The sequence below is a fragment of the Equus caballus genome, chromosome 2, assembly GCF_041296265.1.
Source record: "Equus caballus isolate H_3958 breed thoroughbred chromosome 2, TB-T2T, whole genome shotgun sequence".
In the NCBI taxonomy this organism is placed as follows: Eukaryota; Metazoa; Chordata; class Mammalia; order Perissodactyla; family Equidae; genus Equus; species Equus caballus.
The window spans coordinates 32,767,975-32,795,408 of record NC_091685.1 but is presented as its reverse complement, the minus strand read 5'-3'; the positions used below and the strand labels follow the sequence as shown (position 1 = coordinate 32,795,408).

The following is a 27,434-nucleotide window of genomic DNA, read 5'->3' as shown; positions in this document are numbered from 1 at the left end:
TGGGAACTAAAGAGCATTCCAGGCAGAGGGGAGCAAGAGACAGAAGGCTAGACAGACAAGCTAGAGGAAAATCAGCAAAGGCTCACAGGCCACACTAAGGACATCTTCCTGCACGCAGTTCAGCACAGCTGCAGGCTTTGGGGAGAGGAAGTTGGGAGGCCAATGAGGCTGCAGAGAAGTCAGGGGCTAGATCAGATCGCAGAGGACCTCAAATACTATGATAAGAGCTTGGTCTTCATCCGGTAAGCAATAAGGAGCCAGCATACGGTTTTGAGAAGAAAAATAATCTGACTTGCATTTTGCAAAGATCCTCTAATTATGCTTCTCAACCAACAATGCTTATCAGAATCGCCTAAAGATTCCACATATTTTGCTTTTTCAATGAATGGCAGTCTTATAAAGCTCCTCTTGTTTTTAATAAGGTAAGTTTTAAGCTTCTAAGGGGTTTTTGCGGGGAGGGAGATTGGGATTTTTTTGCTGAGGAAGATTTGCCCTGAGCCAACATCTGTGCCAATCTTTCTCTATTTTGTATGTGGACCGCCCACCACAGCATGGCCACTGACATGTGGTGTAGGTCCATGCCCGGGAACTGAACCCAGGCCACAGAAGTGGAGTGCACTGAACTTAAGCAGTAGGCCACTGAGGCTGCCCCAATCTAAGGTTTAAAAAAAAACCAGGAAATTTTCAAAGTATAAATCCTGGCTCTTCTCTTGAGTGGGGGGAGGGTAGGGAGAGACCAGTGAGATACAGAAATTTAAAGGCAATGCTCTTCTAATAAAAGAGGTGAGAAATGAGGATCTGAAATGTAACATGACAGTAGAGATAAGAGATGCTACCAAGTTCAAATCAACAGTACTCGTGACTGTTCATTTTTGTGGGGAATAAGGAAAAAGAAGAAATCAGGTTTTTACATATGTGGTTTCATTTTAAACCTTTTTTTCTCAAAGAAGGATGGGAATCATTAGCAACACATTCTTTGAGAATATTCATATCCAGAGATTCACAAAATGTTCACTCACCTACAACCTGATCTCACTTGCAATTTTGAATTCTGACCAATTCTGACAGGATCTGAGAGAAAGGAAGCACGCAGCCAACAGGACAGACACGGCATCAGGGTCTCGGCTAAGCCCCTTTCATGGTGCGCAGTTTCCATCCCAGGCAGATTTACTGGCCCTATAGCTGTGCTTTTTTTTTCTTTTGAGAGCAAGTTCCAAATCTGGGAGATCTTTCACCAAAAAGGTTTACCTCTATCATCTGTCTAAGATTCAAGTTGCTATGAAACATCTGAGAATATTAAAACAGGCACTTTCATCCAAAGTTTTCAATTTCTTAAGACAGGTTAAAACAAAAAAACTCCCCAAAGCAAATTAACTACTAAAACAATGTCATAAGTCCTCTAGTAGAAAAAATACAGCTCAGTGCCCAAGGAGAGCATCCAAGGTGGCTACAGGACATCCCACGAGACCCCTACAGAAGGCCACTCCTCCTTCCACCATCGGGATTTCAAATTGAGGGGGAAAGAAACCCTGACTGAAGCTGCTCTCCTACTTGTCAAAAAAATAAAAGAAACACTTCATGATACATCTCTCACTGGTAAAACATCCTCAGCCATAGGAAGAACACGGGCATCTTCATGGAGCGCACATTTTACACAACTAGAAATTTCTTTACTAAATCAAGCAGATATATTATGGAATACAATGTAAATTTAAAAATAAAACTCCTGGGGGCAGGCCCAGTGGCACAGCGGTTAAGTGCGCACGTTCCGCATCGGCGGCCCAGGGTTCGCTGGTTAGGATCCCAGGTGTGGACATGGCACCACTTGGCAAGCCATGCTGTGCTAGGCGTCTCACGTATAAAGTAGAGGAAGATGGGCATGGATGTTAGCTCAGGGCCAGTCTTCCTCAGCAAAAAGAGGAGGATTTTGGCAGCGGATGTCAGCTCAGAGGTAATCTTCCTCAAAAAAATTAAAAAAAAAAAAAAAATATATATATATATATATAAAACTAAACATACTCTTAGCATACAATCCAGCAATCATGCTCCTGGGTATTTATCCAAAGAAGTTGAAAACTTATATCCACAAAAAACCTTAAACACAATATGTTTATAAGGCAGCTTCACACATAACTACGAAAACTTGGAAGCAATCAAGATGTCCTTAAAGAAGATGAACAGATAAACAAACTGTGGCACATCCAGACTAGGGAATATTGTTCAGCACTAAAAAGAAATGAGCTATCAAGCCATGAAAAGACTTGGAGGAAACTAAAATGCATACTACTGCGTGAAAGAAGCCAATCGGAAAAGGCTACAGAGTGTATGATTCCAACTATATTACATTCCGGAAAAAGCAGAACTATAGAGACAGCAAAAAGATCACCGGTTACAGGGGTTGGGGGCAGAGAGGGATGAAGAGGCACAGCACAGAGGATTTTCAACCAGTGAAATTACCCTGCAAGATAGTATAACGGTGGCTACATGTCAATGTACATTTGTCCAAACCCAAAGAATGCACAACAGCAAGGGGAAACCCTAATGTAAACAACGGATCTCGGATGATGACGATGTGCGAATGTAGGTACCTCAACTGGAACAAATGTCCCACTCTGGTGGGGGATGCTGATGGCTGGGGAGGCTATGGCGGGGCAGGGAGTACGTGGGAGATCTCTTGTACCTCTTGCTTTTTTTTTTTTTTTTTTTTTAAAGATTTTATTTTTTCCTTTTTCTCCCCAAAGCCCCCCGGTACATAGTTGTGTATTCTTCGTTGTGGGTTCCTCTAGTTGTGGCATGTGGGACGCTGCCTCAGCATGGTCTGACGAGCAGTGCCATGTCCGCGCCCAGGATTCGAACCAACGAAACACTGGGCCGCCTGCAGCGGAGCGCGCGAACTTAACCACTCGGCCACGGGGCCAGCCCCCCTCTTGCTTATTTTTGCTGCGAATCTAAAACTGCTCCAAAAAATAAAGACTACTAAAAAAAGGCAAATGAACTGGACATTTCACTGTGTATAATTTTACCTCAATTGTTTAAAGCTTTGATTTCTTAAAAAAAAAAAAAAACTAGGAATTTTTAGGTACTGATATAGAAATGTCCATGGGTATAGAACGGTGTATGTGGATACTACATTCACGTAAGAAAGCGGTGGAGTCACAAAATATGTGTTTGCTTATATGTGCATAAGGAAACCCTAAAAGAATAATCAGAAAGCAACCAAAGTTATTTCTTAGAGAAGATGCGAAAGATTGGGATGACGGAGACGCATGTGGAAATGAGTTTTCTCAATGTATACTTTTAAGAATCATTTTCATATTTAAACTATATGACTGTATTAGCTATTCAAATAAAATTATTTTACCTAAATTTTTAGTGAAAAGGAAACTTTACTTAAATTACGAAAGCACATATTTTCCTGAGACACGGTGAAAATAAAGGAGAAACAAAGTAATCTACATTCTAGATTCCAGTCCCTGAAAATTTTACAGTGTTTTTCCTCATAGCATTATTGTACCAAGGTCTCAGATACTGGACATGAAAGATATAAGCAAAAATAAAAACAGAGGGGCTGGCTCTGTGGCCGAGTGGTTAAGTTTGCGCACTCCGCTGCAGGCAGCCCAGTGTTTCATTGGTTCAAATCCTGGGCGTGGACATGGCACTGCTCATCAAACCACGCTGAGGCAGCGTCCCACATGCCACAACCAGAAGGACCCACAACGAAGAATATACAACTATGTACCGGGGGGCTTTGGGGAGAAAAAGGAAAAAAATAAAATCTTTTAAAAAAATAAATAAAAACAGAACAACCACAAATAGGTAGAAAATATTTACTTATAAGGATGCTCAGAAATTGGAAAAAGCTTAACAAAAAAAAAGGGCCAGCCCGGTGGCGCAGTGGTTAAGTGCGCACATTCTGCTTCAGCGGCCTGGGGTTCACCAGTTCGGATCCCCGGGTTGTGGACATGGCACTGCTTGCCAAGCCATGCAGTGGTAGGCGTCCCACATATAAACTGGAAGAAGATGGGCACGGATGTGAGCTCAGGACCAGTCTTCCTCAGCAAAAAGAGGAGGATTGGCAGATGTTAGCTCAGGGCTAATCTTCCTCAAAAAAAAAAAAAAAGAAGAAGAAGAAGAAGAAAAGAAGGGGGACAAGAAAGGAAGAGGAGGGAGAAAAAGGCAGGTAGGTAGACAAATGCCCAGCAGGAAAATAGTTAAATACTTTGGGGTATGTAAATGGAATATTATGCAATGATTAGAGGTTACTTTTATAAACTCTGCAATGTCCTGGAGAAACATTCTTTTTCCTTTTTTTTTTTTTTTTTAGGAAGATTGGCCTTGAGCTAACATCTGTTGCCAATCCTCCTTTTTCGGTCTTTTTTTTCCTCCCCAAAGCCCACTACGTAGTTGTACATCCCAGCCCTAAGTCTAGTTCTTCTACATGGGACGCCGCCACAGCACGGCTTGATGAGCAGTGTGCAGGTCTGCGCCCAGGACCCAAACCGGTGAAACCTGGGCCACCAAAGCAGAGCATGTGAACTTAACCACTATGCCACCAGGCTGGCCCCCAAAACATTCTTTTTTTTTTTTTTTTTTAAAGATTGGCACCTGAGCTAACAACTGTGGTCAATCTTTTTTTTTTTCCCGTTTTATCTCCTCAAATCCCCCCTGGTACATAGTTGTATGTCTTAGTTGCAGGTCCTTCTGGTTGTGGCATATGGGACGCCACCTCAACGTGGCCTGACAAGTGGTGCCATGTCCGTGCCCAGGATCCAAACCAGTGAAACCCTTGGTCACCACAGAGGAGCATGCAAACTTAACCACTCGGCCACAGGGCTGGCCCCAAAACATTCTTAATATTCAGTCAAAAAGCACCTGTACAAAACGCACATGACATAATACCTTGTTTTTATGTACATATAGAAAAATCAAAAGGAATTACATTAAAATATTACCACCTCGTTCTTTGGGTGGTGGCTTTTATTTGAGATGAGTTCGAGTCAGCAGTGAGATCGGAGTCCTCAGAAACCTAACAGAACTCCATTTTGTTTTAGCTTATCCGTGCTACTCAAATTTGAATGCCATTGGTGAATTTATCAGATAAATAAAGCCACACAAAAAAATACTGTGCCATCCTGGAACCTAAATTTCAATTAGTTTTACTAAAACAGTTAAAGGAAATCTTTTTTTTTTAAGATTTTTTTATTTTTTCCTTTTTCTCCCCAAAGCCCCTCCATTACATAGTTGTATATCCTTCGCTGTGGGTCCTTCTAGTTGTGGCATGTGGGACGCTGCCTCAGTGCGGTTTGATGAGCAGAGCCATGTCCGCGCCCAGGACTCGAACCAACGAAATACTGGGCCGCCTGCAGCGGAGCGCGGGAACTTAACCACTCGGCCACGGGGCCAGCCCCTGAAAGGAATTTTTTTTTAGTATTACACAGAAAACACAAGAATTTTTAGATCAAATTTGAGGCTTTTCTTCCATCCTATTTCTTTGTAAAACTGTCCCAAATATAAGGCTAATTTTTGCTTAATGATTAGATTATTACCTCAGGGGCCAAGGGAAATAAATTAAGTGTAGAGGATTTACAACAGAAAGTCTCACTTGGTTGATTTGGTTACTTTTTTTCCTCATATGTCCTCCCTTTCACTTAGAGCCCTTACTTTTCCTAGCATGAGAGATGTCTACCATTAGCAATCATTGAGCTCTCTTCTACTTCGCTAAAGTCATGGGGAACAGGAAACCCTTAAATTCTTCCATGCCCTTCCTTCCCAATTGACAAGAATAAAATAAGTAATCAATTCCAGGTGGACCGTATATTTAACTAGTAAGATAAAACAACACAGTTTGTAGAATATATAGGATAACAACTTTAGGACCTGGGGGAAGATAAAGATTTCTTTTTTTTTTTTTTTCTGCTTTATCTCCCCAAACCCCCCCTGTACACAGTTGTATATCTTAGTTGCAGGTCCTTCTAGTTGCAGGATGTGGGATGCCGCCTCAACGTGGCCTGAGGAGCGGTGCCATGTCCGCACCCAGGATCCGAACCCTGGGCTGCCGTAGCGAAGCGCACGAACTTAACCACTCGGCCACAGAGCCCGCCCCGGTAAAGAGTTCTTAAATGAGATACAGCAAAAAAGCAATAACCATAAAGAAAAATATTGATAAACTGGACTGTACTGGAATCAGACTTCTGTTCACCCAAAGATGCCACTAAGAGAGTAAAAAGGCAAGCAAGGCTAGAAGACATCTGCATTATACACTCCACAAAGCATCTGCATCCAAAATAAAGAACTAAAAGCAAAAGATAACCAAATAGAAAAACTGGGCTTAAAAAATTAAAATTAGGGTCCAGCCTGGCAGCACAGCAGTTAAGCTCGCACGTTCCACTTCAGCTGCCCAGGGTTTGCCGTTCGGATCCCGAGTGCGGACCTACGCACCACTTGTCAAGCAACGCCGTGGCAGGTGGCTGACATATAAAGTAGAGGAAGATGGGCATGGATGTGAGCTCAGGGCCAGTCTACCTCAGCAAAAAGAGGAGGACTGGTGGCGGATGTTAGCTCAGGGCTAATCTTCCTCAAAAAAAAAAATTTAAACAAGCACCTCACTAGAGGATATGCAAATAGTCGAATATGAAAAAGGTCAATTTCATTGGTCATTGGAGAAATGCAAATTAAAACCACAATGAGATATCATGACACATCCATCATAATGGCTACAATGAAAATGACTATACCAACTGTTGCTGAGGATATGTAGCAAATGAACTCTCATATACTGTCCATGAAAGTAGAAAGTGGTACCATTGGGGCCCCGTGGCCGAGTGGTTAAGTTCACCTGCTCCACTTTGGCAGCCCAGGGTTTCGCCAGTTCAGATCCTGGGCGCAGACCTAGCGCTACTCATTAAGCCATGCTGAGGCGGCGTCCCACATAGCAGAGTCAGAAGGACTTACAACTAGAATATACAACTATGTACTGGGGGGCTTTGGGGAAAAAGGAAAAAAAAAAAAGACTGGCACCAGCTGAGCTAATATCTGTTGCCAATCCTTAAAAAAAAAAAAAGTGGTACAATCATTTGGAAAATGCTCTGGCATTACCTACTAAAGCTAAACAAACACTTTTGACCCAACAATTCCTTTCTTACCAAAAATGTATATATTGCACCAAAGATACATACAAGAATGCTCACTGCAGCTTTATTCATAATAGCCAAACACTGGAAAAATTCCAAATGACCATCACCAGTAGAAAGGATAAAGTACATAGTAACACAATGGAATACTGCTCGGCACTAAAAAGGATCACGTTACTGTTAACCACAACGTGCGTGAATCTCACAACGCTGAGACGCTAACCATACAATGTATAGTTAATTGTATACAAAGTTCAAAACAGGCAAAAGAATCTGAGATGTTCAAAGTAAGGGTAGTGGTTACTTCTGAGGAGGAGAAAGGTGGCAGAGACAAGTAGGAGGCAGAAAATGGGAGATGGCGGTGTTCTGGAATGCCAGTGCTGTTTTAATCTTGGAGGTAGATACATGATAGATATGTTCCTTTTGTGATAATTCATGCAGTGCAATTCCTATGATTTGTGTACTTTTCTGTATGTAAAAGCTTTTTTTAATTAAAAAGAATCATTAGAAAAATTCTCAGAGGAATGAAAAAAGAGTCTTGCCTTATCAGATATTTTAAGTATATTATCAAGTAAATAGAACTGCGGTCTTGGGCTGGTCCCATGGTATAGTAGTTAAGTTCAGCACGCTCTGCTTTGGTGGCCCAGGTTCACGGGTTCGGATCTCAGGTGCAGACCTACTCTACTCGTCAGCCATGCTGTGGCAGCCACCCACATATGAAGTGGAGGAAGATCGGCACAGATGTTAGCTCAGGGCTAATCTTCCTCAAGCAAAAAAAGAGGAAGATGGGCAAGAGATTTTAGCTCAGGGCTCATCTTCCTCAGCAAAAAAAAAAACCAAAACCAAAAAAACAAAAAACCTTCGGTCCTAGTAAAGGGATACTGAGACAAATCAATGAAAAACAGGACTGAGAAAAAAAACCCAAGAACACATAAAAATGTGTTATATAATAAAGGTGGCTTTTCAACTACTGGGGGAAAAAACTAGATTATTCAACAAATGGTTTAAGAAAACTGAGTAGCCATTTGGTAAAAAGTAAAATAAGGGGCCGCCGGCCCCATGGCCAAGTGGTTAAGTTCGCACGCTCTGCTTCGGAGGCCCAGGGTCTCAGTGGTTCGCATCCTGGGCGTGGACATGGCACCGCTCATCAGGCCATGCTGAAGCCTCCCACGTGCCACAACCAGAGGCACTCACAACTAGAACATACAACTATATACTGACGAGCTTTGGGGAGAAGGAGGAAAAAACAGAAGATTGCCAACAGTTGTTAGCTCAGGTGCCAATCTAAAAAAAAAAAACAACTAAAATAAAATAAAGATGGATCCCTATCTCACTCTGTAAATCAAATTAAATTCTAAAAGGACAAAGACTGAACACATGAAACAAAACCACCAGTACTCAAACAAACATGAGTGAATACTTCCGTAATCTCAGAATCAGGAAATCCAGAAACCAGAAAGAAAAGCACTGATAAATCTGACCACATAAATACATCACAAAGTAAAAAAAAAAAAAAAAAATTGGGAAAATATCTTCAACAGAAATATTCGATAAGCTCTTGAAAACCAGGAAGAAAACAATTAACAATCCAGAACACAATTGACGGGAGAAATACAAATGGCCAGCAAATATAAAAAGACGCTCAAGGCCACTAGCAAAAGAAAGGCAAATGGAGAAATAAGATGCTTTTTCTCACTAATTAGATTGGTGTTTGAAACAGAAATGCCTGGGGTGGGAAATGCGGTGAATACAGGCGGCAGTGTAAAATGGTATGAACTTTTACCACCTATCAAATTTTAAAAGTCATCGTGCCCTTAACCTCAGTAACTTCTCATCTTGGAACCTAAGTGAAAATACTCATTCACCCAAGACACGTGTCTATGGATGCGCACAGCAGCACCGTCAGTCCTGCCAGAAACTGGAAACTCAAAGCTCCATCGACAGGGAACTGCTTAAACCGTAGCACCCTACCTCTACACAATGAGCTATTACAGAGCCACCAAAAAGAACAAGGCGATCTCGAGGTGCCAGTCAGAGGAAGGGACATTATCCAATAAAAACAACTTGCAAAAAGCATGTGCTGTGACACCCCTCCTCTTTTTCGTAAAATAACAATTACGCTGTTTGATTATATCTGCTTTAGCTCTAAGACATACGGCACATGAAAGAAGGAACTCTTAACTTCTGGGGCTTTATCTCACAGCCACTGTAGAATACTACCAAGGCCATAGTGCATGCCAACAATATTTGTTGAATAAAAGAATGACTACTTACTCCAGCAAGGCACGTAGCAGCCACTCAATAAATATTTGTTGAATTTAACCATAGAGAGAAAGAAACAAACAAACAAAAAGAATGGTTATCCTACCCTAAGGATGCTTAGCTGGGAGCCTGAGATCAAGGGAGGGCTGTCACCCTCTCTCAGACGTTGGTTAAGGACTAAGCACTCTGTAAGTGTCAGTGTGCTGGACAGCAGAAAGACACGCAGCAATGAACAAGAACAAAGACGAAAGTTTCATGGAACACAAAACACCTATTAAACCAATAACATGCATAAAATTGGTAATGTTTAGTTTAAAGCTGTGTTAGTAAAAATACAGCATGAAAGGAGAATCAAACAAGTGATCACCTGTGTCCAGCTTTCACTGTTAAAGCTGGGTAATGGGGACACGGGGTTCACTGTACCATCCTCTCGACTTCTGTATGTGTTTAAAATTAGCCATAATTAAGATTCTTTTTGAAAAATTAAAAAAAATGCGCCCCCTGACTTGGTCTGAGGGTCAGGGAAAGTTAGCAGGGCAAAAGGGACCGACACTGTTAAAGTGAGAGAAAGTGTGACCCAACAAAGAGAAAGAAGGTGTCCCCAGAACATCATCAATGAAGAAAAGCTCGATCAGAGCAGCTTCCGAGTGACGCCTGGCAGTTCTCATCAAGGGTTTTGGACTAGAGCTATGAGAGGTCACTGAATTGTATTTTATTTATTTATTTATTTTTTTTTTTTGAGGAAGATCAGCCCTGAGCTAACATCTGCCAATCCTCCTCTTTTTGCTGAGGAAGAGCAGCCCTGAGCTAAGATCCATGCCCATCTTCCTCCACTTTTTTTATATGTGGGACGCCTGCCACAGCATGGCTTGATGAGCGGGGCCATGTCCGCACCCGGGATCCGAACCAGTGGACCCCAGGCTGCCAATGCGGAACGTGCGCACTTAACCACTGTGCCACCGGGCCAGCCCCTGAAATGTATTTTAAACTGACATGATGCTGACTTTCCAGAATGCATTACATTTCTGTAATGTTTTAATTTCATAATACGATCATGTATTGCTTAATGACAGGGATGCACTCTGAGAAATGTGTCGTTACGAGATTTCCTCGTCATGCGAACATCACAGAGTGTCCTTTGAGACCTAGATGGTATAGCCCACTACACACCTAGACCATATGGTACCAATCTTATGAGACCACTGTGGTCTATGAGGTCCGTTGTTGACCAAAATGTCATCATGTGGTGCATGACTGTAGTCACGTACTGTTTCCCTAATGAGAACAAAATAGACATTGCACTCCTATACACAGCTACAAGTATAAGTCAGTCCAGACTCTGAAAATGTTTATCAAAATTTTAACTGTCACAAAAAGAAACATATTAACATGACACCATTTTCCACCTATCAGATCAAAAAGTGTGATTAACCTATTGTGTTGGTGACAGTATGAGGAAAGAAAGACATTCTTACACCTTGACAATAGGATGTTAAGTGGAACGATCATTCTGATGGGCAATCTAGCAATATGGATCAAAATGAAAAATGCCCATCCCTTACCCAACTATTTTACTGCAAGGAACTTACTTGACTATTATCCTAACTGTTAGCAAACATGTCCAGTCTTAAGAATTAAGACACACAATATTTGCGGAATTCTGTGGCTATAGATTGAACACAGATTGCTTTCATCCTGTGATTGTACTAAGTAAGCAGTTTCAGAAACGTAAATATTAGTCCTGATTCATCTAGTCTTTGAATATGGCTAAATACCTCTTCAGCTCTGGCATCTCATAACAAATTGTCGAGTAAAGTATAAAAACAGATATTGGGGCTGGTCCTGTAGCCGAATGGTTAATTCGTGCGCTCCGCTGCGGCAGCCCAGGGTTTCACTGGTTCAGATCCTCAGCGCGGACATGGCACCGCTCATCAAGCCACGCTGAGGTGGCATCCCACATGCCACAACTGGAAGGACCCACAACTAAAAATATATACAATTACCTACTGGGGGGCTTTGAGGAGAAGGAAAAATTAAATCTTAAAAAAAAAAACAGATATTGACGATACTATTAATTCTTTAATCGCTTCCTGCTAAGACTCAGAAGAAATGCATAAGAAAAGGAGAAAGTGAGTACGAAAAGAAGCCTTTTGCGACATTTAAATAAAAACTGCTTGGACCTCAGATTAGGCATGGTTTCAAAAGCACAAGGGACCAAATAAAAGATAAAGATAAACTGGACTACATCAAAATCAAAAGCTTTTGTACTGCAAATAATACCATCAAGAAAGTGAAAGAAAAGCCATAGAATGAGAGGAAATATTTGTAAATATAAGGGGACTTGTACACAGAATATATAAAGAACTCTTACAACTCAATAATAAAAAGACAACTCAATTTTAAAACGGACAAAGGACCTGAATAGACATTTCTCCAAAAAAGATATGTGAATGGCCAATAAGCACATGAAAAGATGCTCAACATCCTTAGTTATCAGAGAAAAGCAAACTGAAATGACAATGAGATACCACCTCACACCCACTAGTATGACTACAAGAAAGAAGATGGGCCAGCCCCCTGGCCATGTGGTTAAAGTTCCATGCACTCTGCTTCAGTGGCCCAGGTTCTCAGGTTCGAATTCTGGGTGCAAGCCTACTCCACTCATCAGCCATGCTGTGGAGGCATCCCACATATAAAGTAGAGGAAGACTGGCACAGATGTTAGCTCAGAGCCAATCTTCCTCACAAAAAAACAAACAAACAAACAAAGAAGACAAAAGCAAGTGTAAAGATGTGGAGAAACTGGAATCCTCATAGATTGTGAACATGTTAAATAGTGCAGCCACTCTGGAAAATAATTTGTCAGTTCCTCAAAATGTTAAACATAGCATTATCATATGACCCAGCAATTCCACTCCTAGTTACTATACTCAAAGAAATAAAAACATACGTCCACACAAAAACCTGTACACAAATGTTCACAGCAGCATTATTCATAGTAGGCAAAAAGTAGAAACAACCCATACAAAATGTGATATATCCAAACAACGGAATATTATTCAGCCATAAAAAGGAATAAAGTACTGATACATGGTACAACGTGGATGACCCTTGAAAACACTATGCTAAGTGAAAGCCAGACCGAAAAAAGGCCACTTACTGTATGATTCCATTTACATGAAATATCCAGAACATAGAAATCCATACAGATAGAAAGATGAGTGGCTGCCAGGGGGTGGAGGAGGGGGAAATGGGAAGTTACCACTTAATGGATATAGAGTTTCCTTTTAGGGTGATGGAAGAAGTTCCGGCATTAGACAATGGTAATGTTTGTACAACACCATAAAGGTACTTAATGTCGCTGAATTGTATAGTTTAAAATGGTAAATTTTCTTTATTTCACACAATTTTTTAAAAAGTGAAATGAAATACTGACATATGGCACAACATGGATGATTCCTGAAGATACTATGCTAAGTGAAAGAAGTCAGTCACAAAATCCACATATTGTATGATTCCATTTACAAGAAATGTCCCAAAGAGGCAAATTTAGAAGCAGAAAAGTCTACCAGTGGTTGCTTGGAGCCTGGGGTGGACTGAGTGCCACTCTAATGGGTACAGGGCTTCTTTTCCAGGGGCCTAAATGTTCTAAAATCAGACTGTGGTGATGGTTGAACAACTCTGTGAATATACAAACAAAAAACACTGGATTGCACATCTTAAATGGGCGACTCCTATGATATGTGAATTACGTCTCAATGCTGTTAAAAAAAACACAACTGCTTAGCTATAAACCTTGCAGTTAACTCACCTTCTCTCTGACATTCCCGTTAGTAACCTCAGCCAACTTCTACTCCTTGACTTCCGTTAAAATCAGAACTATTACAGCGAAGGAGTTTATACTTTTTGGTTATTTTGGAACCTAATTATGTTGAGAAACTGACTGCAACTTAATTCTATTACACACGGACTTCTGTCATTCCAGTACTTACTGTTGGAGCCACATTTGCCTTTCTTCTGAGCCAGACGCCCAGAGCTTGGAATTATTCGTTTGCTTTATGGAAGCTCCCTGACTCGCTTCACTTCTCAAACTAGACTTTAAGTTCCAAAGCTGAATCCTTGATTTTCATTCCTTCCGGATCCCGCCGCGGAATGTAAAAATGCCAGAAAGCCTTTACTAAATGCCGGCTGAAAGAAGGCTACTGAGCATGCCCGGCTTGGCCAAGTCAATTCAACAACATTCCGGAACAAAAACTATAGTTCCCGCGTTGCAAGGTGGAAAAACAGAAGGGACAGGCACCATGCCTAAGGATTCGCTCCCAAAGGAAAGGCAAGGTTCAAGGGCTAAGCAGAAGTCAAGGACAGCACTTACACAGCTCAAACTTCGTACTTGGTAGTGATGTTGAGTCAGAATGACCAAAAAAAAAAGGGCAAAAAATACTAGATTAACGAGAGAGGGGAGGTCAACTGGGGATGAAGGATACCGATGACGTAGGCTAACCACACGTTTTTCCAAAGAAGCCCTATCCAAAAAACAACACTACGATGATCAAGCCTCCACTAATACAAGATATACTGTGATGAAGCCGACTTCGAAGAAGTTCCCTTTTTCAAGCGAAAAAACTGAGCCGTGGCCAAGATACAACCACCACCCCTGTCAGCTAAGCTCTCAGCTCCTGCCTTCAACCATTTCCACCGCCATCTTCTAGACAAGAACCGAGAAGCCTTTCTAAAGGGCTTTCGGCAGCATCACCTCCGTGCAGAGCCCGGGAAGGCTGCGTCTCCCAGGTCGCCCAGACGGCACAGAGGAGGAAGCCTCCTCCTTGCTCCTTTCCGCGCCCGCTAGATGCATGCAACGGGCCGCCGTCTTCCTTCCCCGAACCCGACCCCCCGGCCCCCGGCCGGATTTTCCAAGGTCCGACGCGAGGGGGGGCCAGGCCCGGTGCGCCGGCCTCACCTGCACACGCCGCGGATGCACGGCTCCAGCCAGATGCGGTAGGCGGTCTCGATGTGCTCCTGCGACACCTCCTCGGGCCGCACCGTCTCCGCCCAGCGCCAGGCCGCCTTCTCCAGCTGCAGCCGCGGGGCCATGGCCTTGGCCCGAGAAGCGCCTCCCGAGCCGGACCGCCGCTGCCAGCGCCGCCGCCGCCGCCGCCGCCCTAATGGGCTCCGCCACCTGCCAGCGATGAGGACCAGGCGCTCCCTCAGCCAGCTGGGCAGTCAATCACCTGTGCGCGCCACTGCCGCCGCGCCCGCCCGCGCCCGACCCGCACGACCGGCCGCAAAGCGCCGCCGCCGACACCCGACACACCCCGCGCCCGCAGACGTTGAAGGTGTACTCCCCGCCGCGCTGGGCGCATGCGCGTTCCCAGGAGCCTTTGCGCCTTCCGCGCCTCTGGCCCGACGGGCGGAGGGACGGGAAGCTGCTCTCCCGAGACAGGCTTGCCACGTCCTCACCGGCACTGCTGAGGAAGCAGCGTCTCAGCCCCTATCCAGGGTGGTGTCCTGCGTACCACTATTCTAACAAGCGGGCCCCTCGACGGCAGAACGTTGCCTATCGTACTTGCTCTCTGGTACCTCCCCTTTGTGAAGGAGTCACGCGAGAGGCTACTCAACGCACACCATACGCCCGCTGGACTACGGGGTGGGACCTGAAACCGAATCACCAAAGAAACCAGGGTCGGCTCTCTGGAGGAAGGTTTAACTTGAGCCTAGACCGGTTCCGACTCCTTTCCCGAGCCCTCCTGACGTCACGGGACGTTCTGGGCTTTTCCTGAACTAGCACTGGACTACGTGTCCCGGCATGCGTTGCGTGCTGCCACTCAACGGATGCGAGGCATGCTGGGACTTGTAGTCTTGGAGTTGGAGAGGATTCGGTGGGCGACGGATTGTGCGGAGGCGCACGCGGATGCCGGGGTGGGGTTTCTCTGATGGGGAGGGTTATCTTTGCAGCTGGCTGACCCTCCTCGCTGCTGTTCTCTCTGTATGATGATTTCCTAGTTCTTTCCTGAAGCTCCTCTCTAGCTCCCGGCTGTGAAAACATTCCTCTTTTGCAATTCTTGCCACAGGATACAAAGAGTAGCCTTATCAGAACGTTTTGCAAACTGTAAAGGGCCCTGCTAGGGTGAGGATCTTGAGGACTTTCCATTTGAATGAGAGCCCTACGGGGGTCTAAGCACTAATTTCTGACTCAGCAGCTCACCAGCTGGGTAACCTTGGACTGGTTGCTTAACGGTGCTATTCTTTAGGTAACTCCCCAAAAGCATGACGAACACAAGACGTGGTCCGTGCCGTTGGGCATGGGTAAAAGGCGAGCGGTAGAAACAAAGTATGGTTCCCTTCCCAGCCTTGGAAGGTTTGGAGTACGTGGGAGAGGGCTTTCCAGAAGGGGTCACTCCTAAGCCCACCCTTAATAGATGAGTAGCCAGAACAGCAGAAGGGCACCATTCCAGACAAAAGAGAACAGCAAGGAGCAAAGGCACAGAAGAGAGAAACTTAGTGTGAGGCCACAAATTCTGAGACAGGGAGAGGTGAGAGGTAAGCCTTGAGAGGCAGGCCAAGACTGTCTTTACCTGAGGGACTCATTGAAAGATTTAAAGCTGGTGAGTGATAGATGGAGGTTTGCATCTTCTATGGCTTCCGCCGGTCTGGGTCAACGTCAGAGGCAGAGAAACCTGTTAGAAGACTGTTGCAGGAGTACAGGCCAGAGATACTGAAGGCCTGAAGTGGGGTAGTGTAATAGGTGCGGAAGGAGGAAACAAATTTGAAGGATCCTCAGGACAGGGAATTGCTACAATTTGATGATGATGGTCCATGTTTGTTCACCCTTCTGTTATGTCACTTTCAAGTCTGGGTCATGGACCCTCCCATGGTGCTCACAGCTCCCTGAGTCCTCCATTGCCTCACTTAGCAGTCCGTGAAGTTGTGAATATTATTCACTGTGCTGTACTGCTGTGTGCCACTTTTCTAACTTGGGTACTTAGATGAGTAGAGTTTCCCAGGTGAGATAGAAGCTATTGAAGAAGGAGCAGGTTTACAAGGGAGGTGATGATTTCAATGTTTTAATATATTGCATTTCAGGTGCATCAAGGACATTCACGTAAAGATGGCAGACATGAGTCTGAACCTTGCAGGATTTACTGCTTCTAGATCATTAATTTTTCAATCGCTACTGGATGATTCTCATCAGCATTGAAATATGCTGTAATTTTTCCCAAGTTTAACAAATCCTTTCTTGACTCCCACATCCCCCTTCCAGCTTTTGTCCCATTTCTCTGCTCCCCTTTAAAGCAAAACCCCTGGAAAGAGTCGTCTATACTCTTCTCCAATTCCCCTCTTCCTATCTCCCTTAAACCCATTCCAAATCAGCCTCTTTTTTTTTCTGGCAGTAGTCCTCTTTTATTCAGAGAATAGTATGGAATAGCATGAGGACAGGACCCATGGGCAGTAAGAGCTGCCTAAATCAGGCTCTTGGGTCTGGCCCCATGACCCAGTGGTTAAGTTCACACCCTGTGCTTTAGTGGCACGGGGTTTGCCAGTTCAGATCCTGGGCACGGACCCAGCACTGCTTATCAAGCTATACTGTGGTGGCATCCCACATAGCACAACCAGAAGGACTTACAACTAGAATATACAACTATGTACTGGGGTTTGGTGAGGGGAAAAAAAAAAGAGGAAGATTGGCAACAGATGTAAGCTCAAGGCCAATCATCTTCCTCACCAAAAAAAAAAAAAAAAAAAAATCAAGTTCTTGCCTCTCTCACCCCCAAAACCATTCATATGCAGGTCACCAAAGGCCTCCACATTGTTAAATCCACTGGTAAGTGCACACTCTATTTTACTTGATCTGTCCATAGCATTTGACCCGGTTATTTACTCTTTCCTCTTGGAAACACTTTCTTCTCTTAACTTGCAAACACCACAGTCTCCTGGGTTTCCCAACACTCACTGGCCATTCTTTTTCGGTGTCCTTTGCTGGTTCTCTCTCATCTCTCTAACCGGTAAACGTGAGGAGCCCAGGTTTGTCCGTGGACCTCATCTCTAACTGCATTTACTCCCTGGGTGATCTGATCTCCTCCTCCCCATGGCCAGACATGACACTGCTCATCAAGCCATGCTGAGGCGGCATCCCACATGCCACAACTAGAAGGACCCACAACTAAAAATACACAACTATGTACTGGGGGCTTTGGGAGAAAAAGGAAAAATAAAATCTTTAAATGCTAGCTGTGTATTGATGACCCAAATTCCTGTCTCCAGATCTGAACTGGCTCCTTGTTTTGTCCACGGCAAATTATACCCAGAGACTGAGATTGTCCTTGCCAATAATTTATTTTCTGCGGATTCACTGCGGGAATTATAATAATAATATTTCATAAGCCAGCAGCATAAGGATAATGTCTCCTAGTAAACCAATAAAGAAAACATACTCCTGGCGCCAGCCCAGTGGCGCAGCAGTTAAGTGTGCACATTCTGCTTCTCGGCGGCCCGGGGCTTGCTGGTTCGGATCCCAGGTGTGGACATGGCACCACTTGGCAAGCCATGCTGTGGCAGGCGTCCCACATAGAAAGTAGAGGAAGATGGGCACAGATGTTAGCTCAGGGCCAGTCTTCCTCAGAAAAAAGAGGAGGATTGGCAGCAGTTAGCTCAGGGCTAATCTTCCTCAAAAAAAAGAAATATTCTCCAAACCAGTGATAGATTAATTACACTATTGTTCCATGCAAAGGGGAGATGAAAGAAATAAAGTCCAAGTTTAGTTGAGAGGTGACTTTCTGCAAGTTGGTTCTTGGTAGGGTCAGGCCTTCCAACCAAAAGCTGAGTATCAGCCACTGGCTTAGGTCCCTCACTGCTGGGGCGCAGCTCGTGGGTGATGGCCCAGGTTTGGGGCTGCTTGAAGGTTATTATTCCAGGGACTGTTAACAGCTTGCACGGCTGCCTGCAAGGAGGCGCCTCCCCAAGGCAGGGACGGATGTCCCTTCCTGACGCTGCCGTGTGATTTAACCCCACGGCCGGCCACGGACCCCCGGAGCCTGTGTCTCCAGATCTTCAGAGAGCTGCTTAGACTGTCAAAGAGCAGCCCTGCCCGGACCGAGCATTCTTGGTGGATCCTCACAAAGCCTTGGTATGTAAAGTGTAAATGCCCCTTACGGTGTCCCGGCTCCGCTCCTCCACGTGCCCCCATCGATAAGCCCCGACAAGGCCAATCCCTCCTCAGGGCAAAACAGCTTCAATAAGCCATAAACAAGTGGATCAAAACAGCTTCACATAAGCCATAAACAAGGGGGTTTGAAATCATAACACATCATAATCATTTGTTGTGACTACAGCACCCTCCTAAAACGCCAGGCTGGTGTATCCTTCTGCCCACTTGGCATCTCCAGTGTGTAATAGGTATTTTGCACTTTGCAGATCCAAAACATACCCTCATTCTACTTCCAGTCACCCCCAAACAGCCACCTGTAGTCGTTCCCATCTCGGCAGGAGGCAGCTCCATCCTTCCAGAAATCTGCAGGCCCCTTTAACCTCTTCCTCTTACATCCCTACCCAGTCCTTCCACAGATCCTGGACCTGCTTTCAGAACATAGACAGTGTAACCCCTGTATGGTTACTGTTACCACCTTGCTCTCACTGGGATTATTGCAGAGACTTCCTAGCTGGTCTCCCTGCTTTCACCCTTGCCTCTTTATAGTCTGTTCTTGGCACATAAACCAGATGGACATTCCTCTGCTCAAAAACTTCCATCTCATTCATGGCCCGAAGAGCAGTGCCACGTCTGTGCCCAGGATCTGAACCCCCGAAACCCAGGGCTGCCGAAGCGGAGCGTGTGAACTTAACCACACGGCCATGGGGCCAGCCCCCTGCCCTGCCTTCTTGAGGCTTGCTTTGTCACCTACTAAGTTTCAGGAATTGGGGGGGGGGGGGGGGGGGGAGCCTAGGAAGAAGGTGCAGAGGAACAGTTGCTAGATGTAAGGAGAATCAGACCTGGACATCTCAGCAGCTCAGGCAGCGGAGTGTCACGATGGGAACGGTCAGCCATATTATATACGCCTCTATTTTCCTCCCCATTTCTTGGATCTCTTCACAGTAAAATTAGTGAAAGAATTATTTACCCCCCGCACTGTCCAAGAGAAATATAACATGACCCACATACGCAATTTTAAGCTTTTTAGCAGCCACATTTTAAAAAGTAAAAAGAGGGGCTGGCCCGGTGGTGCAGCAGATAAGTGTGCACCTTCAGCTTCGGCGGCCCAGGGTTCACCAGTTCGGATCCCGGGTGTGGACATGGCACCGCTTGGCAAGCCATGCTGTGGTAGGCGTCCCACATATAAAGTAGAGGAGGATGGGCACGATGTGAGCTCAGGGCCAGTCTTCCTCAGCAAAAAGAGGAGGATTGGCGGCAGATGTTAGCTCAGGGCTAATCTTCCTTAAAAAAAAAAAGTAAAAAGAAACTGGTGAAATTAATTTTAATAATATATTTAACCCAATATATCCAAAATGTTCACATTTCTACATGAAGTCAGTATTTTTTTTTTTTTTTTTGAGGAAGATTAGCCCTGAGCTAACTACTGCCAGTCCTCCTCTTTTTTGCTGAGGAAGCCTGGCCCTGAGCTAACATCCGTGCCCATCTTCCTCTACTTTATATGTGGGATGCCTGCCTCAGCATGGCTTGATGAGCGGTGCCATGTCTGCACCCGGGACCCCAGGCCTCGGAAGCGGAACGTGTGAACTTAACCACTACGCCACCAGGCCAGCCCCATGCAGAAGCTCCCTATGTATCCTGTCCTTTTGGGTTTTATGGAGGCTTCACTAGAGGCCTGATTAATTCAATCATTTGCTACTAGTGTTGGTGAACTCCATCTCAAACCCCTCTGTCTCCCATCCCCAGAGGCAGGGGTGGGGTAGGGTGGGGCTGAAAGTTTCAGCCTCTAATCAAGATTAGTTCCCCTGGCAACCAGCCCCATCCTTTGATTACCTAAGGTCCTTCGGAAAGTGGCCTTGTTAACATAAAGTCAGGTGTGTTACAAAGGACTTGTTACGAATAACAAAAGATAACTTTATCTCCTGAATCATTTTGGAAATTCTAAGGGTTTTAGGAGCTCCGTGGCAAGAATGAAGACCAAATCTATTATAAATCACAATATCACAGCTGGAGTTTTTCTAGCGTTTGTCCTGGGCCCTCTTCTATACCAGTCAATAAAAAAAGAAACAAAGAAATAAGTATAAACATAAATCAAATCATGTCACTCCATTTTGGCATCCTTTTGCACTTTGAAATGTCAGCCGCAAAACAATCAATAACCAATCTATAGATGGGAGAGATAAGGTGACCTTTACTTGAGCCAAAGAGAGGATCATAATCCTGGAAGGCAGTCTTCACAAAGGAAGGAAGCGTTCAGGAGAAACACGGTTTTCATTCAAGTCTTATATCTTTTTAGAACAAAGAACGTACGTTAAACACACCCAGGATACATTTTCATTAAAGTTTCAAGGAGGTATTTAGCTGCAAATTAGCAGATCAATACGACCCTGATGTTGGGAAAGGGAATTATACTGGGAGTACCAATACAGCCTTACTGGCTTTGCAGGAGGGGAAGTATGCATTCTTTTTTTTTGCCGCCCCCCCCCACCCCCCCGCCCCGAAGAAGCTTAGCCCTGAGCTAACATCTGCCAATCCTCCTCTTTTTCCTGAGGAAGACTGGCCCTGAGCTAACATCCGTGCCCATCTTCCTCTACTTTATATGTGGGACGCCTAGCACAGCATGGCTTGTCAAGTGGTGCCATGTCCACACCCGGGATCCAAACTGGCGAACCCCGGGCCGCCAAAGCGGAACGTTCGCTCTTAACTGCTGCACCACCAGGCCAGCCCTGTATGCATTCTTATTTTAATGGTTAAAGCAGATGTCCAAAAGTGTGTTTGATAGGCCATAAATCAGGCTTTTTTTTTCCTTTTAGTTCAAGCCGAATCAGTTTTGAATGACAATAGTTACCCCCATACCCGAATATGTGACAATCTCTTGTCAAAATAAAACTTAAACTCCTTTTCATGACCTATAGGGCTATCGGAGGCAGAATAATGGTCCCCCAAAGATGTTGCTGTAGGTTGAATGTCCTCCCAAAATTCCTATGTTAAATCCTAACTCCCAGTGTGATGGTGTGAGGAGGTCGGGCCTGTGGGAGGTGATTAGGTCATGAGGGCGGAGCTCTTATGAATGGGATTAGTGCTGTTATAAGAGACCCGGAGAGCTCCCTCACCCCTCACCATCTGAGGATGCTGTGAGAAGATGACCACCTATGAACCAGGAAGCCGGCCCTCACCAGACACCCAATCTGCCAGCACCTCGATCTTGGACTTCCCGGCCTCCAGAACTATGAGAAATAAATTTCTGTTGTTTATAAGCCACCCAGTCTATGGTATTTTTGGTATAGCAACCCAAACGGAATAAGACAGATGTCTGGGTCTTAATTCCCAAACCTGTGAATATGTTACCTTATGCAGCAAGAGGGACTTTGCAGATGAGATTCAGTTAAAGATCTTATCTTTCTTTTTTTTTTTTTAAGGAAGATTTGCCCTGAGCTAACATCCGTGCCCATCTTCCTCCACTTTATATGTAGGACGCCTGCCACAGCATGGCTTGCCAAGCGGTGCGTAGGTCCACACCCAGGATCTGACCAGGTGAACCCTGGGCCGCTGAAGTGGAACTTGTGAAATTAACCGCTGTGCCACCAGGCCAGCCCCTTGGTTAAAGATCTCCAAATAGGGAGATGATCCTGGATTACTCAAGTGGGCCCAATGTAATATTACACACGGTCTTCATAAAAGGAAGGCAGGAGGGTCAGTCAGAGCAGATGCTGCATTGCTGACTTTGACGGTGAAAGGAGTCACAAGCCCAAGGAATGCAGGCAGCCTTTAGAAGCTGGAAAGGGCAAGGAAATGCATTCTGCCCTAGAGCGTCCAAAGGAAGGCAGCCCGGCACACACCCTGACGTTAGCTCAGTGAAACCCTTCTCAGACTTCGGACAGTTATCAACTGTTGCAAGCCACTAAGTTTGTGGTGATTTGTAACAGCGGTAACAGGAAACTAATACAACGGCCCTTTGCCATCTGGCCACTCCTCACTCCAACCTCGTGTTGTTGCTATCGCCTCATTCACTGAGCTTTAGCCGCAGCGGCCAGTGCCAAGTACTTCCCTGTCTCAGGGCCTTTGCAGTTGCTGTTTCCTCTGCTAGTAATCCTCTTCGCTCTGCCCCAGCTCTTAAGACCTCCAGCTCCTTTGGATCTCTGCTCAAACGTCACCTCCACAGAGAAGGCCTCTCTGACCAGCCTGTCAAGAGTAGACACTCCTCTCACACCCCTACTGTCACATCCTGTTTTTTTCTCTCGTAACGCCACATCTGAAGCGACCGTGTTTGCTTTGGTCTGTTTACTTGCTCACTACATGTCTTCCCTCTAAATTGTCAGCTCCTCAGGAGTAGGAGCTTGCAGTCTTGCTCATTTCTATGTTCCCAGCACCCAGAACAGCGCCTGGCACATGGTAAGTGCTTAAGAAATGGTTGCTGTGGGGCTGGCCCGGTGGCACGCAGCAGTTAAGTTCGGATCCTGGGTGTGGACATGGCACTGCTTAGCAAAAACCATACTGTGGCAAGCGTCGCACATATAAAGTAGAGGAAGATGGGCATGGATGTTAGCTCAGGGCCAGTCTTCCTCAGCAAAAAAAGGATTGGCAGCAGATGTTGGCTCAGAGCGAATCTTCCTCCAAAAAAAAAAAAGAAATGGTTGCTGAATGAATGAATGTGCCTCAGTCTGATTAAGGACTCATGTTCTAGTTCCCGAGATGTGGGTGGAAGTAGATTCTTTTTCCTAGATGAGGGAAGCTTCAACCTAGATGGACTCACAAAGTGTTTATGAAACACAAGCAGTTTTTAAAAGCCGTCATCCATTCTTCCAAGACGCAGTGGGGAAGAAAGGGGGCAATCCCAAGCCAACAATGGAAGTGAAGGGCTGGAGTGTGGGTAGGGGAGGGTAGGTAGAGTCAGGCCTGCTGTGTCCATGAGGTACCGCTTGGGTGGGCACTGTAGACGAAACGTTGACACTTTTCCCTGCCGCCATTATGGGTCAGCAGTGTGTGATCACATTCTGGCGTCGGCTCCCTTTGCCCCCTGCTGTGTGAATTGGAACACCCAGGAGCTACTCTCTGAAGGCGGGGAGGAGCCAGGCCCTACAGCGAACAATGTTATTCTCACTCCGCTGGCTTTAATGTAACAATGTGGGACCCGACCAGAGGTAGCCCTTTGAAAATTACTTGTATTTTTCATAGAAAATTACTTATATTTATCATAGAATTATTCAATATGATAAAGGGTCGCCCAATATAATAGTATCTTCTTACTATTACTAGTGAAAGGCCACAGTGCCTTAATCTGTGCGTGGTGACTGTCGTGCCCCGTAGTCACCTTCTCCTTGTCTTTCCCCTCAGCCGCTGCCTAGACCATCACCGTGGATTGGAGCTGACGTGACCCTCTGGCTACTGACCGTCCAGCACAGGTGAGTGAAGGACAGAATGCTCTGGGAGCAAGTGGCACCAGCACCAGGATTCCTACACTGGAAACCGCCTTTGCCGCGTGTATCAGTTTCCTTGGGGTACCGTAAGAAATCCTACAAACTGGGGGCTTAGAACATCGGAAATTTATTCTTTCACAGTTCTGGAGGCCAGAAGTCCAAAACCAAGGTTTCTGCAGGGCCTGCGCCCCCTGAAGCCTCTAAGGAAGGACTCTACCTGGTCTTTTCAGCTTCTGGTGGCTCCTCATGCTCTCGGCTTGTGGCAGCGTAACTCCATTCTCTACCTGCATTTTTTTTCTTTGGGTGAGGACCTGCCCTGAGCTAAGTTCTGTTGCTAATCCTCCCTTTTTGCTTGAGGAAGATGGTCACTGAGCTAACATCCATGCCAATCCTCCTCTATTTTGTATATTTTGTATGCGGGATGCCGCCACAGCATGGCTTGACAAGCGGTGTGTAGGTCCACACCCGGGATCTGAACCTGCGAACCCCAGCCTCTGAAGGGGAGCGCGTGAACTTACCCACTACACCACCGGGCCAGCCCTCCACCTCCATCTTCCCAGGTCTTCTTTCCTCTGTGTATGCCTCTCCTCTTCTTATGAGGACACTGGTCATTGGGTTGAGGGCCCACCCTAATCCAGTACAACCTCATCTTAACTAATTATATCTGGAAAGACCTTATTTCCAAATAAAGTCACATTCTGAGATTCTGGGTGGGCGTGAATTTTGGGTGGACATTATTCAACCACTACACTGTTTACAATCACTCTCCACTTCAGACCCTTGCTTTAATCGGTTGCAGGCAATCTAGCAAGCCCTAATATGTTGATCTTGACAGGATTACTGTGCATACTGGCTCTTGCCACCTCAGCCATTGGATGGTAGGTTTTGTGGAAATGCAAAGGAGGTGGGCGACCCTAGTCTGTGACACTGTTAAGGTGTGAGCGGGCCTCACTGGGATGGGGCAGCCCCCATCAGCTGGAACCGATAAGACGCTGTGGCCAGAACTGGGACATAATTCATAAACACATACACTCTACGGTCCCCCCCTGACTCTGTGACACATGCTTTACAACAAATCTGAATCAAAATTATCAGAATCATAGCAAACAATTCTTTAAGTATTTGAGAACATTGCAATGTGTCCCATCACTGAGGTCATACCGAGAGTCCCATGAATGCCCACGGCATAGTCTCACCATGCCAGGAAGAAACACAGCCCCATCCGTTGCATCTGTGTTGCAGTTGTTGCATCTTTCTCTTCAGCTTACCATGCCCAGCGCCTATGACCATCTGTGATATCCACTCTTATGGATGTCCCGCTTTTTCTTCTTCAAAGCGGTCCGAGAATCCTGTGATATTCTTATAAATCTTCCCCATCTTTTACTCCACTTGGCTCCCTTGAAGAAGGTGTTATCATTCCTGTTGGGTCTACTCTTAGGAGACGCCTGTGAGGTGAGGGGCTAAGCATAGACTCAGGCCGACATGGTCCATGTCTGGTGCTCTGTTCTTTTTTTTTTTTTTCAGGAAGATTAACCCTGAGCTAACTGCTGCCTATCCTCCTCTGTCTGCTGAGGAAGACCGGCCCTGAGCTAACATCCATGCCCATCTTCCTCTACTTTAATACATAGGATGCCTACCACAGCATGGCTTTTGCCAAGCGGTGCGATGTCTGCACCTGGGATCCGAACCAGCGAACCCTGGGCCGGCCGCTAAGAAGCGGAATGTGCGCACTTAACTGCTGTGCCACCGGGCCGGCCCCATAGTGCTCTTTTCTTACTGGTATTTCTCTGATGGGGTGAGTTTCCCCATTGGAGATCCCCTGAGATTACGTGAACCTCGTCCAGGCCACCTGAGGAGTTATGGCTTTCTTTCCTTCCATGTGAAAGTGGAACATTGCTTTCTTTCTCGTGACAGTTGTAGTTGGGCTAACAAGGCGCATTAAAGTTATTGTAAAATGTCTATGGGTCTGTATCCGATCAGGGTTTTACCCAAACGGAGTGTTCATCACCTTGGCAATCAGGTTGCAAAGTCACCCTGTTAGGTTATGGTCAGTCTATTTACAGGAAGACTGCGTGCATGGTGTCAGATAATTATGCCAGTTACAGTGAAGCCACTGAGGGTGGTCAATAAATGCTTTTCTATTCTGAAAGAGATAACAAAAATCTGGGATCTGGGGCCGGCCCGGTGGCACAGCGGTTGAGTGCACACATTCCGCTTTGGCGCCTGGGGTTTGCCGGTTCGGATCCTGGGTGTGGACCCGGCACTGCTTGGCAAGCCATGCTGTGGCAGGTGTCCTACGTATAAACTAGAGGAAGATGGGCACGGATGTTAGCTCAGGGCTGGTCTTCTTTGGAAAAAAAAAAATCTTGGATCTTTACTCTCATTCCCCCATAAACTTTAATGTCTTTAAACTTGACTATAGGACTATATTTTGGCTGTTTGAAAAGCTCTAGGGTGTCAGAATAGTTGTTTATTATATAATTTAGATAAATTCTTCTGTTGGAACGATGTTCCACTTTCCACTTATTTCATCCCCTAGTCTGGACTTGGATGTTTCCTTAGTAATCCATTCAACTTTTTTTTTTTTTTGAGGAAGATTAGCCCTGAGCTGACATCTGCCGCCAATCCTCCTCTTTTTGCTGAGGAAGACTGGCCCTGAGCTAACATCTGAAGCAGAATGTATGCACTTAACCACTGTGCCAACGGGCTGGCCCAGAACACAGTTTTAATGGAGGCCAATGGACAAGAAGATATAAATAAGAAAAATAATTCTAGTGAGTGCTGATATAATAAATTTGGGGAGACATACCTGGGGGATAAGGAGGGAGGGCACTAATTCAGATTAGAGGTGGTCAGGGAAGAGTGGTCTGAGGAGGTGACATGTGAGCTGAGACCTGAAGGACCTGAAGAAGCCAGCCCTGGAATGCTATGGGAAAAGAGCCTTCCAGGTGGAGGGAACTGTGAGTGCAAAGGCCCTGAGGCAGGAATACTTTGTAATAGGGCAGACTCCTGGTCCAGTGCTCCTTTGCCACTTGCTGCGTCTCTAGGCCCTCAAAGAGGTCCCTTTGGTGCCCTGGGCCTCCATTAGGCTTAGTCCCTAAGGTGCTGACTTAACCAGGAAGGCAGTAGCTCTCTCAGGCTGTGGGTCCCCCTCCCAGAGGCCCTGTGGCTGACCCGGATCTGAGATTCCTGATTCCTGTCTGGCAGGGGGTGAGCAGACATCCTCCCCACCATCTCTCCCCAGGCTCCAGCCCCGGCCCCAAATCTCCATGACAACCCTAGACACAATCCTGACCTGAAGAGGATCTGGAAGGGCAGCACAAAGATCGCCATGAAGAGACCAGAGGAGCTGGCCGACTGCCTCCCCTCGCTCCTCGCGTCCTGCAGCTTCCCCGCTGGCCTGGCCAGGCCCCACGCCCCCGTCTCCCCAAAGCCCCCAGACAGGACTCTGCAGGTCTGCCCCATTGCTGGGCACAGCAGGGCCCAG

General features: G+C 45.7%; 1 protein-coding gene across 4 annotated transcripts in view; it reads right to left on the bottom strand.

The window, feature by feature from the left end:
* USP48 (ubiquitin specific peptidase 48) overlaps positions 1–15,184 on the bottom strand; it is an 88,326-nt gene extending 73,142 nt beyond the window's left edge. For 3 of the 4 annotated variants that reach the window (XR_011436525.1, XM_005607376.4, XM_023635565.2), the window contains exon 1: positions 14,349–15,156. Coding sequence is in view for 3 of the 4 variants with exons in the window: in XM_005607376.4 (XP_005607433.1) it covers positions 14,349–14,482 (134 nt within the window). In the remaining variant the exon portion in view is untranslated. Of the gene's footprint in view, positions 1–14,348 lie in introns of all 4 variants that reach the window. The other variant, XM_003364443.5, reaches the window with a different exon arrangement.
* Between the last annotated feature and the right edge of the window lie 12,250 nt (positions 15,185–27,434).